The sequence below is a fragment of the Temnothorax americanus genome, unplaced genomic scaffold (genome assembly GCF_048541705.1).
Source record: "Temnothorax americanus isolate GAGA-0224 unplaced genomic scaffold, ASM4854170v1 Scaffold22, whole genome shotgun sequence".
Taxonomy (NCBI): domain Eukaryota; kingdom Metazoa; phylum Arthropoda; class Insecta; order Hymenoptera; family Formicidae; genus Temnothorax; species Temnothorax americanus.
This window is the reverse complement of record NW_027509360.1, coordinates 1749057-1763057: the sequence shown is the minus strand read 5'-3', so window position 1 is coordinate 1763057 and position 14001 is coordinate 1749057. Positions and strand designations below refer to the sequence as shown.

The 14001-nt window shown below is 33.4% G+C and overlaps 1 protein-coding gene and 1 long non-coding RNA gene across 16 annotated transcripts in view; one reads left to right on the top strand and one right to left on the bottom strand.

Annotated features, from left to right (window-relative positions):
* LOC143898161 (uncharacterized) overlaps positions 1 to 14001 on the top strand; it is a 277565-nt gene that overhangs the window by 35028 nt on the left and 228536 nt on the right. The window lies entirely within an intron of this gene.
* The window catches only part of Mp (collagen XV/XVIII-type protein multiplexin), a 229525-nt gene that overhangs the window by 32234 nt on the left and 183290 nt on the right, over positions 1 to 14001 (bottom strand). For 10 of the 11 annotated variants that reach the window (XM_077407440.1, XM_077407439.1, XM_077407434.1 and 7 more), the window contains one exon: positions 8955 to 9026. The exons of the other annotated variant lie outside the window; for it this stretch is intronic. In XM_077407440.1, coding sequence (XP_077263566.1) covers positions 8955 to 9026 — 72 coding nt within the window. The remainder of the gene's footprint in view (positions 1 to 8954; positions 9027 to 14001) is intronic. 11 annotated transcript variants of the gene reach the window in all.

The following is a 14001-nucleotide window of genomic DNA, read 5'->3' as shown; positions in this document are numbered from 1 at the left end:
TAACGCGATCTCCTATATCTAGAAGAAAATACTTCTCTTCGCAGCGAAAAGGCGGGCGGATAATGGACGTCGAAGGCTAGCGCGCATTCGGGCTGAATTGTTCGTTCGCTGGAGATTTCAATAACGTTCGCACAACTTTGTTTTACTTCGCGGGGATAGTCAGCCGCGCTGCCTGTTATCCAACATCGGTAGTCCATTTCCATTTTCCAGATACGGGAAAGAATCCCCTGTATTTTCAGTGGATGATGCACGAAAATGACGGGGCGCGTTTCCTACATCCCTTGACGGGTCTCTCGTCGTTCTCGAGAGTACTTCGATTATCGATCCGGTATAAGATTGAAAATCCTAGATCTCGTCGCCGACGGATGCTGAACCGGCGGGGAGCGTTTTTACGATTCTTTGGCAGACGTTTACGCTTTATTGATTTACGTGTCGCCCCGCGTGTTTATGTCTCGGCAATTTCAGCGACGGCGCTGTGCCATATTACGGTCGTGATTTCACGTTACGGTCGATCCGCGAGCGCGCGAATAGAGGTATTTCTTCCGCCGCGGAAATTAAGTGATAAAATCACGAGTGTTATCGCGACGTTAAGCCACGTCGGCCGCAGGGAAAGGAGATGTTATTCCGCGAGACCTCTCTTTACGTAAAACACGTACACATCAGGGAAAGACTTTATGAAACAAGTTTTGTAATATCATCGCGCAAGCGATTCATTAATTTTCCGATCAAATTATTCGGACTATTTAAAAAGATCAAATAGCGCCAATGGCCTTCTGCTGAAAATTTTTCACGGTTCGTGCCTCTGGTCGTGGCGGTTGACTCGATCGTTCGCGGTACCATTATCGGGAATATCCAACACTTTAACGAGCACCGCGCGTAACTGCCGAAAATTAAAAAAAAAAAAGGTAGTTTAAGTGCCGGTAAATTCCGGTCTCCGCTTGATGCGAATCGATCAGCCGAGTTTCGGCGAATTAAATCACGCCTGATGGAGGCAACTCTTAATTACCATATCGAAGCGGCAGCTTCTGGCTAGCGAGCGAACGCGATTAATGAATGATTTATTTCGGATTTTATCAGGAGAGTACAACGTTTATTACTACATCAATTAATGATATCATTAAAAGTGCTCTCTCGTTTGGAATAAACGTAGGATAATGCATGAAAAAATATTCCGGTTGGCATTAAAAATTTTATTAGCATTAAAAGAATAGCATATATTACACTGAAGGCGTAATTTTTGAAATTGTTTTTAATCACTGCTATAGCGTTGTAATGACAAGACTGATTTCGAGATTTATCTCATTTATGATTTTGTTAATATTTATTTACAGAAGAGCGTATTTGGATTGATAATCCATTAATGACTCATTTTGTATATATTACTTGCACTCTGCGCATTTATACATTTATATTTTCGATTGATTAAATACTACAATCTATTTTCAAACCGATCGATAAATAGAGCAATAAAGTAAGTGAATGTGGAGCTCTGAAGCGAAGATAGAAATAATTTATCCATCATGGATAAACTTTTGTTCTGTATCCGTATTGTATCTGTCAAGTGTGGTATACTAAGTTGTATTTTTTAAGCAATCTGGACATCTCGTTTATTGTATAAAAATACGCATGACCGTGCTGTACATCGATTTTCCAAACGTTTCCGAAATGTTTATCTTGTCGCTATATTGAGTGCGCATATATTTTCAAAATATTTAGCAGCGGATTTTCCAATCATGTCGTTTCCATTTATCGATTCGTTCTTGTTTTTCACCGATATTCCTTTCATCAATAACATTAAGTACAGCTGCTAAAAGCCGCGTCACACATGTCACTCCAGAAATATTTAAATAAAGCACAAAACATTATATTCCGGTGTATGGCACGAGATGAGTATGTCACGTGATTTATAAGAGCCGGCGCTATTCTCAAAAATCGACAATAGATATTACATATATGCAAGATTTGCGAGATTGTATCAGCTCGTGTATGTTCTACGGGATTGGATAATTACCGTGGCTTCAACGTCGAAACCATCTTCTACGTGCCGTTTGAAACCTTAACGATCACGTGTCAGGATTTGCCTATATATTCTCGTAACCTCTTTACTTAATCGGGAGCCAGAGTCTAGCAAACTTCAGGGCGGATCGCATGATTAACGGCATGTTCCAAAGGATACGGCCTTCTGTTGTTTAGACATAGAAACGTATCGGGCATGGTAATTATCGACCGCGTCGTTCTATCTAATAAATTCGACGTTAACAATTCTGTCTTGGTATTATTATAGAGCTATTTAAATGCATATATATATATATATATATATATATATATATATATATATATATATATATAGTGTCTCTCTCGATTGAGATTCATATTAAAAAAAAAAAAAACGGCAAATTTGTGAATAATGCAAGTAGATTAACAGGGATAGAAATTTATGCAAGTTTATTTTATTAACGATTATATTGCCGATCCAATATTTGATGATTATATTCTTAGTCAAATGTATGAATCATATTTGTGTTTACTACTCGGTTAAATTAATTTAGAGATTATTCAGTTCAGAAAGGGTTTATCATTAATTTAATATTACGTTATATATTTCATCAAAACTGCAGATCGTCGTTGCGTCGTAAATTTTCATTTAATTTATTATATTCGTTAATCTCTCGTTTTATTTTACATAATGTTATTTCTTACATTTGTATTTTACTGACTCCCGATTCTAGAAATTCATAATTGCCATATGGCATAATTATAGCCGTAAATATATCTCGGAAGAAATATGATTTACACCGTCCAGGAGATACAAGAGAAATATCTCAATATTACAATTTATGTTACTACAATTTGTTATAAATCGATGTGCATCAATAAACGCTTTCAGTTTCTTTCGATCGCGATTCTTTATCGGAAATAGGTCAGTGCGTTTCAACGCATCACAATGCGCGTTCCTCTGAAATTTTGTCCTATATCATCCACGCGCGTGTGAATGTTCGTAGATGTGTTTTGAGCCCTAGCAATTTGCGAGGTCAACCCCACGAAATTCAAGTCCCGCTATGTGGAATTCGGATTACACGTGCGAAGTTTCGTCTTTGATGTGGTTGATTGCTATTTTCGATGCATCCATGGACAGTGCAGTGAGGCTTGTTTAATGCAACAAGTTCGAATCGAGGTCGTTACATAGATGCATTTCCCTTCGGATTGATTCTGTTCTGACTTTTGGGTTTAATGAAATTAAGACAGGACTTGTAAAGGATTTGTAAACGACTTGTAAATGTGAGAAAATCTATATATTACATAAAAATTCCATAAAATTCTATAAAAATTATAGTTATTGCGAAAATTCTTAAAAATTAAATAAACATGAATGCGCGACAGATAATATTTACATTTTCTTAATATAATAATTTAATTTTTAAAATTTATCTTAAAATTTAAAACCGGACTGAAAAGCACGAGAAAAGCATAACATGCATATTATTAAACTTATTGATACGAAAATCATAAGGACTTGGAGATAAGAAAAAGGAATGTGAAATTTATAGTCCACCAAAAGGAATTTCGGAGCTCGTGCGCAAAATTGCAGTACAAGAGTACTTCCTTTGTATTGTAAAATTGACCATTGCGATTTGTATACTGATATCCAGCCGTCATCGACTAATCCATTTCCTTTTTCAGGAGAAATTTAAGAATGCGCGAAACCCGGCACCTTTGTAGTGAAAGGCAAAACGGCTATCGTGAATATGTTCCGCGTTAAACCAACAACAAAAGCCTGCATTCTCGTATGATCCGGGAAATAAGTAAAAGCAATTCGATTTTTAAAAAATGGAAAATATTGTAATTGATCGAAGTGACTACTCTGTTTTTATTCGCTTTTATTTTGTGACATACGGTAAATGATTTATGACGTATTGATTTCTAGTAATTTATCATAAATGCTCATATATGCAAATAATGATTACACTGTAGTTAAAGTATTTTTTTTAATATTTATATTATATAAGGAAGATTATATACGAGAGCTTCATATTTTGTGAAATTTGATATCAATTTATTTATAGAAAGGCAGAGAGAGACAGGATGATATTTACGTGTAATTGAATTATATACCGGTCTATGTATTTTGTTATATATATATATATATATATGTCTCAATAATTCATCGTTACAAAAATGCAGAAAATGAGCAAATGGCTCTATTTAGATATTTTTTTACTACGGGCAACTTTTTATCTAATTATGAAATATCGGTGAATATCTAATGGGAAACAATATGGAAGCCATCATTATATCTTTCAAGATTTTTATTTTTTGCAGGTGGCTATTTTTTCATTGCAGTATCCTCGGTAAGGAATACACGCGAAAGCTTTATATTTTTCAAGATTTGTTTCTTATTTGTTCGTCAATAGTTACGTGTTGCTGGTAAAATAATACTACATTACGTATGCCTCGATATTTCGTCGTTACAACGAAAATGTGAGACTCGGATATCCTTTATGTTATACCTTATTGTAAAGCGGTATTATCGCGTTACCGTATAACACAAGTGGTAAGAGATTGGAAAATGACGGGAGCGAGGGAATAAGGAAGAAATATTTATGGTATGTACCGCGGATCGAGCCTTTAAGAGGGACGCGTATAAATTGGACACGGTTAAGGCTGGCTTATTTATAACAAAACCATTGGTTCTCTGCTCCAACCTAACGCAGAGCGCGGGTTTATCGCCGTAATAGAGAAATTGAGATGTCTGTATCGCGATAAAAATTGACGCGATAGATATTCCATGTATCATTCATTTTGTGACTTGGTGGCTGCGTTAATCGAGGGTTGAAAAGTATATCGCGCAAGTTGCTCGCGGCAAATGAATTGGAGTAGACGATTCCGGTGAATTATAAACGGACGACTACATGCCGGCAAATAAGGAGGCAGAATTGTTCATTCGACGCCATAAATTTCATTCAAGTAGTGCAGGTGTTTGTTCATGTCATGAGTAAGCCGATTAGACGGAACCAGTGAAAAAATGTAAAGTCGAAGAAAAAGAGCTTCGCGAAAGATATATTGCCACATATCGGTCGAGCGAATAGGAATAGGTTTATCGGTCAACGATTAATCGGTCGATGATGCTATCGTATAATTGAAAATTGAATTAATGCGAAACGTTTATACATTTTTTTCTACATCGAGATCTTTTTTCTCTTTATTATTTTTTTATTACTCTTCGACCGCGTGCCTTTTTCGTTTTTGTCCGTTCTCATCCTTTCTTTCTTTTCGTTCTTGATCGTTTATCGTTTGCTCCGGTTCGCTCTTTGATACTCCGGCTGATTGGAGTGTACGCAGCCAGCGTGGAGCATTAAATTCAATCGAAAACTATTTTTTTCCCGCCGGCATGTCGGCGCAGACAAATTGTACTTCCCACACATGCCGGTCCCGTACAAGGCTGGAATGTTTGATCCGTTATTTAGAACTCTCGTCCGATTCGCGCCCGAATTCACGATAGAGAAATAACAGTATTTTCACAAATATCGTGCCTATTAATAATCATGTGTTTATTTATTATGGTTAGTTAAAATGTGAAATAATTTCAAACTATATATACACGTGCATATGTTGTATACAATAGTATACATATATAATGGATCGCGTAAATAATAAAAATGAAGCAGATATGCTTTTAGAGCTGAAAGTAGCAGTAAAAGCTTTTTATTTTAAAGCGGTAGTATTATGAACTTATAAGGATAGGAACTTATAGGATAGGAACTTATCCTACTTTTGTTTCGTATAAATAACTTTTTGCTTTTGCTACAAAATTATTATTTATTATTTTGAAATATTTACTTGTACGTTTTCTCGTCGTTATTTTAATAAAAATGAATAATACAGCACCTATATAATAGCATGTGCAAGAGATTTTCAATATGAATGATATTTATAAAACGACGGGATTAAGAGACACTGAATGAAGTTGTGTTCATCGCTTTATTTGCGTATTACAAATTTTCCCGATCGCATAGTTGATGAAGCGCATTAATCTATCGAAAAAGTCCATATAGTTTTCCGATACGTTTCAGTCAGATGGGTCAAAGAATGAAATAGCAGAATTTAATGCTTCCGCGATAGTGCTATTAAAAGTTAATTGTTGATCGACCGAGTTTTATTCTAAGCGGGAAAAAATGCCACGACGGGGATATCTGCGATATTACGCCTAGAAATAATGCATTTTTATTGCAGCTTTCAGACTTCTGAGCAAATGTTCGGCTGCTCGCCAACTTTTTAATTATCGACAATGCGATCGTGAAACTATACAGTAATACGCGATAAACGAAATACAAAGTCCTCAAAGGGAAAGGACTCGACGCCGGGGAAAGAACAGCGTCGTCTTTAGAAAGTGGTATTTTTCCTTGAAATCTTAGACTTTGTACTCTAAGCAACGGCAGGCTGCTTTGAATCTTAATGAAATCCGTGATATTCGATCGATTGATTTATATCGCTTGTGCTGGAATGTCCGAATACATAACGCGATACATCATCCTCATAATACGTCGCCGTTAATTAGATTAATTTGTTTTTATGCGTAAATACAAAATATTCACTTTCTAAATTTCGTGATCTCGCGGAGCGAGATACCAGCTACCAATGAATGAACGAAATCTACATCGAAATGAATTCTCGGTCGTGGCATTCTGATTCGAGCGATTATCACGTTAACGTTGTAACGAGCGAGAAATTTCAAGAGAATCCGAGAAAAACTTATAACTGTAGAAATCTGTGATTACACGTATGGGATCAAATATTGTGAGCGCTTATGGTGCGCGCTATTGAAATCCTTGCATAATTTCTAAAGGGATTATGCAAAACCTCGTGGAAATTTTTCGACGGGATAACTTGGCAATTTTAATGTAATTTGTAGAAAAAAGCACTTATATATGTATGGTGCACTGAAAAAGAAACGAGCTACATATATAAATTTTTGCATTGTGTTAAGAATCTTAAGTGAGAAAAAAGTTTTTATAAAATTGTCAAGACTTTCTTTTTTAAGCGATTGAAATTGAACAGCCTTCCGCTAAGTAACTTTATTAGTGCCGACAGAAATAATAAATCCTAATTCTTTATTTAATTCCAAATAGATTTTACGCGAACGGAATTTCACGTGACGCTTAATTACCAGAATACTGAATGTTAAAATAAAAAAAAAATAAGATAATAGCATTGAATCAAATTTGCGCTTAGAAAAAAATCAACTTTGGATTGTTTAAAAGATAAAAAATCATATATGTAGTTCTTCAATGTTTTGTTAATTGGCGGATATTAATAAATTGCATTGGATGATTCAGATAGAGAATCAACATATTGTTATTCTCGATAATTTCGTGTGTAAAAGTATTATTTACAAAAATCACATTCTCTCGCATAATGTTACATTTATCGTAACGAGCTGTGATGTGATCTTGTAATACCACTAATGGCCACGATGTATATCTATAGATCGTAAAATGGGCGTAAAAAGTATGACACTAATTAGCCGTATAGCTTTTTGCGTGATCGATTAAATTAGCCCTGTCCGATAAAAGTTATCAAGGAAATTGTAAGAGATACCACAGATAATTAATGTAAACAGGCTTTGAGCACTTTAGTAAATGTGTTTGCGAGAAAAACTATCTGTGATTTTATGATACTTCGCGATATAATTAGCAGATGTTTTTACATAATTTAGTATACATATTTTATCGTATACAGAGGGTATACAGAGAATAAGCTTAAAATTAATAATGATAGATTTTTAACAAATTTAAAATCAATTTTAGCTTTGGAAAAATATATAGTCATAATGTTCTTGAAAAGTTCTTTGTTCTCATATTTGTTGCCTACAATTTGGAAAATATTATAAAGTGTAATTAATTTTAAAATGATACATCTGGCACAAAAATTTATTTTTGAATTTGTTATATACGGAAATTATGTAATGGTAAAATAAATGTAGAAATAAAATTAAATTTAATAACAAACATCTAATCTAAAATTAAAAAAGCAAAAGATCATAACTATTTCGCTCAGCAGATGAAAAGATATATGCATGACTGCATATTTAAAATATTTTTCTAAGAACATCTTCGCGTTCTAAGTGGTTCAAATCTTACGATCGAGAATTGATTTAATCATCATGTTATACAAAAGAGCGTTCCGACTCTTGTCCGAGACAATTAACAAGGCTGATGGGCGTCTAAAAATTCTGACGGCCCGCCTCACCGTCGTAGATCGATCCCGACATTATTCCTCGAGAATGGTCGTTGGCCGTGCCGCTTCATAAATCGCTCGATTTATCGTTGCTGACTCACCGCGATCCGTTCGAGGCACATTGCTGCCCGCAAGGGGTATCCACTGACCCCACCGGGCGGCACAGGTGAGCTATGGAGAAATCAGACCTCGAAAATTGTCGAGGATATCCTATACGATAATCACGGACGCAAGCATCCTGAGCATCCATAATCGGAGCGACAAAGTAGTATTACGCATCCTTGCCGATATCAAATATCGTATAGACTATACTTTCATTTGCTAATAGACATAGTTTCTGTTTGCGAAGATATATTGATAAACTTATATTTTGCAATGTGCAACATTATTTTATATTCAGCTATTTAGAAAGAACTTAGTAGTTTACGAGTATAAAATATTATTATTATTAACATTTTATATTTAATAGAATTTTGTAAATTTGTTAGAAAAATCTTTTAAAAATATAAACTATAAATAAATTATAATGAAATAAAAATAAGAGATATATGTTATGTAAATTCCACAAGAGTCACAATATATTAGAAATATGATATTTATTGTAATTTTTGAACTGGAATAAGATGTAATGGTTATATTTTCAAACAAATATCATTTTTATATTTCTCTGATTATAAATGATACATATAAATTAATAATAAAAAAGAAAGTGTACTTACGTCAAAATCAGCAGTACATTTTACAAGGTCCGGAGGATGGCCGGCGTATAACTTCAAAGATTGCAGCAAACCCTTTAAATAAACAGCCAGGAAATAGTAGACTATCGTACGACATATAAGGTTCATCGTCTTGTTTCACGAGTTTCGTTTCTGTTCCTTCCTCTTTCTTCCTCTCGTAAGGAACACTGTTTGCAAGCTTCCATTAAAACACTTTTATCTTTTTTGTGAGATGTCAGATTTTAAAGAAACAATGAAAAACATGAAATAAAAATATATTATTTGGCCATTGTATTTTATTGTGTATTGAGAGGGCTTTCAGTCAAAAAGAATATCGTCGATTTGTATTAGATGTAAAGCATATATCAGATATAAATTGATGCATTCTTGAGTCGCGACGTCTTTTAAATTTTTAACGAAGTCAAGAAATGAAATGATAATTCGATCAAATACCTGACGTATACGTGACGATCTGTGACAGGAGCTGATATATCTCCCATTGATCAATGTTGAGAGAGAGAGAGAGAGAGAGAGAGAGAGAGAGAGAGAGAGAGAGAGAGAGAGAGAGAGAGAGAGAGAAGAGTAACTTTTTAAATACATGCACGGTAATAAATAATATATTGCTTTCTGAGACTTTGTATATCAAGATTACTGCAATTTATGATTCCCGTATTTTTCAATACACACTACTGGAGAAAATCGGTGATTTATCTCCGCACAGGCAACGATTCCAGTCTTTTATTTTGGAAAAAGGAACCGGCATACTGGGACGGTGCATCGATCATTCTGAAAGTGTTCACGGGATCGATCGATCTTTCTAAATGGCCCGCAGTAACGCGCTTTACGGTGCATTTTACGGTTTTCGGTCGGTGCAAAAGCTTGTTTCTTTTTTTTCCCCACCGGTCGTGTTAGTCTGCTGCAGTCGTAATACTTTTTTCGTTCACGAAACAACTGCCTCGGATTTGTACAGTTGAAAAGTCGCTCCGGGTTGTATCGGCAATGTTCGTCTATACTTATTGTCTATATTTCGTTGATAGGAAACAGTTTCGTGAAGGGAAATAACAAATACAGCGTAATGAGTCATTATATCATTTTAACTATTAAAGATTTAAATAATATCTCTCGAAATTCTGAGGAAGGAACTGTGAAATTTTTTTCCATAACATTTCATACATCTGTGGAAGATTAAAATATGCTTCAAAGTTGTTAATATATTATCATACAGTTAATATTCACATGGCTTTAGTCGTAATGCAAACGAGATTATTATAACTTTGTGGGTTTTTGTGCCGCAAATTAAAAACGTTTTGAAAACTCGAACGTGCACGTTATAAATAACTTTTTAAACTCAAAGAACTTTTTTAAACTCAATTAAGCTTTTTATTAGTGTACAATTATTCTATTGAACACACTGTTTCACGGGTAGGCAACACAAATTTATCTTCGAGAAATGAAGAACGATTTTATAACAATAATGTTTTCACAACAATGTGCTTTTGGATAGAGAGTCGCGAAATAATAATGAGTGTCGAATATTACGCGACAATAATTTCGATCGCGATCGATCTGACTACCTTCCGCTGCGAACGTTCTGCGCGAGATGACTGAGGTTGACTGCGTTACAGCATGTTAGTCATCTTGGAAGTTAAAGCCTGCTATAAAGCGTGGGAGAGAGGGGGAGAATGTCTGCTCGCAGGAGTCGTTTATATATTTTCGGCGTGTGTAATATTTAAAATCGCATGTTTTTTCGATAGGTATACATATATCTTAGATAATCTTTCTATTTTCTGTAATATTTATCTTTTGATAAGCGCGCTTGACGTAGGAATGTTAAAGAAATTAATGGAAGTTGTTATACACGGAAAACGCTATATGAATGATATATATTGAGATTAAATTTTAAAAGAGAGCGCGAGGAAAATATTTAGAGAATTTTATAAATATTAATATTATTAGTACTATTAGTAATATTACTCTGTACTGAAATTATATATAATATATAGTTGACATTATATAAATAGTAACAGCAATAATAACTGGCGTTCTTTGGTTATTCTATTATCTCACTGTTAATTTTGTGTTGAAAGTAGAAAATATAAAAATTTTTATATACATATATATTGTATCCATTGATATTAATAAATTCAATTTGTGCTGTGTAATACGTTAAAATTTACGTAAATAAAATATAATATTACAAATATTGTTATGTCATCTTAATAATTATTTCGAAAATAAAGTTTACTAGGCATTCATATATTCTAAATCGGTCACAGCAATGATTATGACATTAGAAACGAAAACTCATACATATTTCAGAACTCATAAATGTTTGTTGCAGTAATCCTCGAAAATGTTTGCATGGCATTAAAAAAATAGACTTGATAAAACTTTCGCTCTCTCTCTTTCTCTCTCTCTCTCCCTTTTTGCATAAATAAATAAAGTCTTTACAATAAATAATTATTAACGATAAATAATCTTACATTTATTGTTTAATTTAGAAACAAAAAAATTAATAGTATCATTTTCATTATTGCCTTATACTAATAGAAATCTAGTAAATGAAATGCCAAAAGAGAAAGTTATTTTGGTGTTAGGTAAACAATTTCTAATATCGCAATCAGATATAGCTGTAATAATCTAAATTTTAAATATAATTTTTATGTCTATTTCTATTTCATACAAAATTCTCGTCTCTATTGAGCTAATGGTAGAAGTAATATATTTGAAGGAAACATTAAAAAAAGTCTATTTTATGATATTATTTATTTTACTAGTAGAGCCTTCATTATATTCTTATTTGATTTATTAGGTCAACATCAATTATTTTGCTTAGGTAGAAAGAATATGCGGGTCTCAGCTGAAGTTAGACAAATATAATTCTGCGCGCGCGAAAGGAGTCCGTAGAGCGCGGATTGAGAGCGGAGATAACAAGAATAAGCTTAATTTTCGTCGAGTTATTAGAGCACGAGGAAGAGAAAGAGGGGAATTGAGTTAGCTGAGGGCGTACACCGCGCGAGGATTATTGTACGGCCTGTAAAATCCGGACTGGTCCGCGCGATAGAATATTTAGAAGATTTTTCCGGGCATATTAGACTAAAAAGAGAAGAAGAAAGAGAGAGAGAGAGAGAGAGAGAGAGAGAGAGAGAGAGAGAGAGAGAGAGAGAGAGAGAGAGAGAGAGAGAGAGAGAGAAAGCGTATGTGTCCTGAATGTGCTTTATATATAGCAGAGCTCCTTGCCAGCTGCTCACTTCAAAAAGCCCGAGTAGTGAGTCCACGGGAAAGTCTGTGAAACTTTAACAGCGACTTAAATACTTAACTCTCGCCCGCATCAGTTCTAAACTTAGCGATGGAATTACCGTAACTCCTCCAGTTACAAATAGCCCTCATACTTGAGGTCGTAATATCGTAAGTTATTATGATGAATGCGGACAATAAGCTACAGATTAAATGTTTATATAAGAGTAAAGTCGGTTAAATATTCTTAATATACTTATTCAAGTTGCCTTCGAAAGATATAAAGAGGATGTAGCAGAAAATGCTTCTATCCTCGATTTTAACTCATCTGCTGAAGCTTCTAAACGAACTTTTCTGTGAATACCTAATAATATTTTAATTAATTTTAGATGACCTTAATTAATCTTAATATTAATTAAGATATTATTAGGTATTTTATAGATCATTTATAGGTCTTGGGTTTGAAATATTTTTAATTAATGAGTGTTACAATAAACTTCGAACGAAGTACTTATGCGTGTTGATTGATGTTATACTGGTCAATTTTTTCTATTCTTTTTAAGCAGTCACAAAAGTTATATGTATAGAAGATTATTCTGGAATGTATATAACCTACATTTTTTGTTTTGTACTCTTATTCTGAAACATGTTACTATTATTTTTTTTTTGATATTGACAACGATTTGACTAATTTATTGTTTATATAATTTATTATCGTGAAATTTAATTAGTTTTAGTTTAAATAAATCGCACTTAATAGCATGAATTGAGAAAATAAATCACGAATAAATCTATGGAAAATTTATGTTACTAAAATTAATAGTTAACTTGTGATTATCACACTCTTTAATTGAAGCAAAAATTTATATTCAGTAGGAGAACGATGGTAACGAATAGGTTAATTTTGGTGCTAAGTAAAATATTCGCAGAAGGAGAACGTTTTAATGTTACACATATACCTAATTGATCGCAACTGTAAATGTTTGTAATGTTTCCGTGGTTAGTACGAGAAGTGCGTTCACGATGCCCGAATTAACCCAAATTATGATTTACGTACGTGTATTTCGAACTGCATTATGTTAAACAATACTGATTGCTACTTAAGCGTTAAATGACTAAATCAATACATAGAAATGTTTATTCAGGTAATTCAGTCCACCACTCGGAATCAAAATAAACATATTTTCAATGCGTGTTACTCATATTACGTTAATAATTTTAGTCTGGAATTATTAAATTTGAGAACTTAGAAATTAGAATATTTTAGAACTAATAAATAAATAAATGAATTTTACAAATCAGTTTTATATATTTTAGATATTAATTTATATTAATTTAAAATTTTATTTAAAATATATATATATTTAGAGAACTAACTTTTGATAGAATAGAACCAATAGAATTTTCTGTTCTAAGTTTTAATTTTAATTGTTGTACAAATTAAATTAGACTTAAAGTATTTTCTTATTATATAAAGCTGCATCTCTCGAGGATTTGTTCATACAATTCATACAAATTTTGTTAATGGTTTTGTTAATGATAATTCTGTTAATTCTATTAATGATAATCGTGAGACGGAAAGGGGGAAAAGAAAAGCAGCCACTTAGTGCTTATTTCTAGTATTTGTCATGGTTAATTATTCGAAGTGTCTTTAAGACATGATATATACTTGATCCTCTTAAATATATATAGATTTTACAGGTGAACTAATGTATAGCTTTTAATGCATTTATATTGTTCTGACAGCGTCGCGACTTATAAGTTTATACCGTTCCGTCTACATTTCTCTCTTTCAAACCTCTGTTCCTGTCGT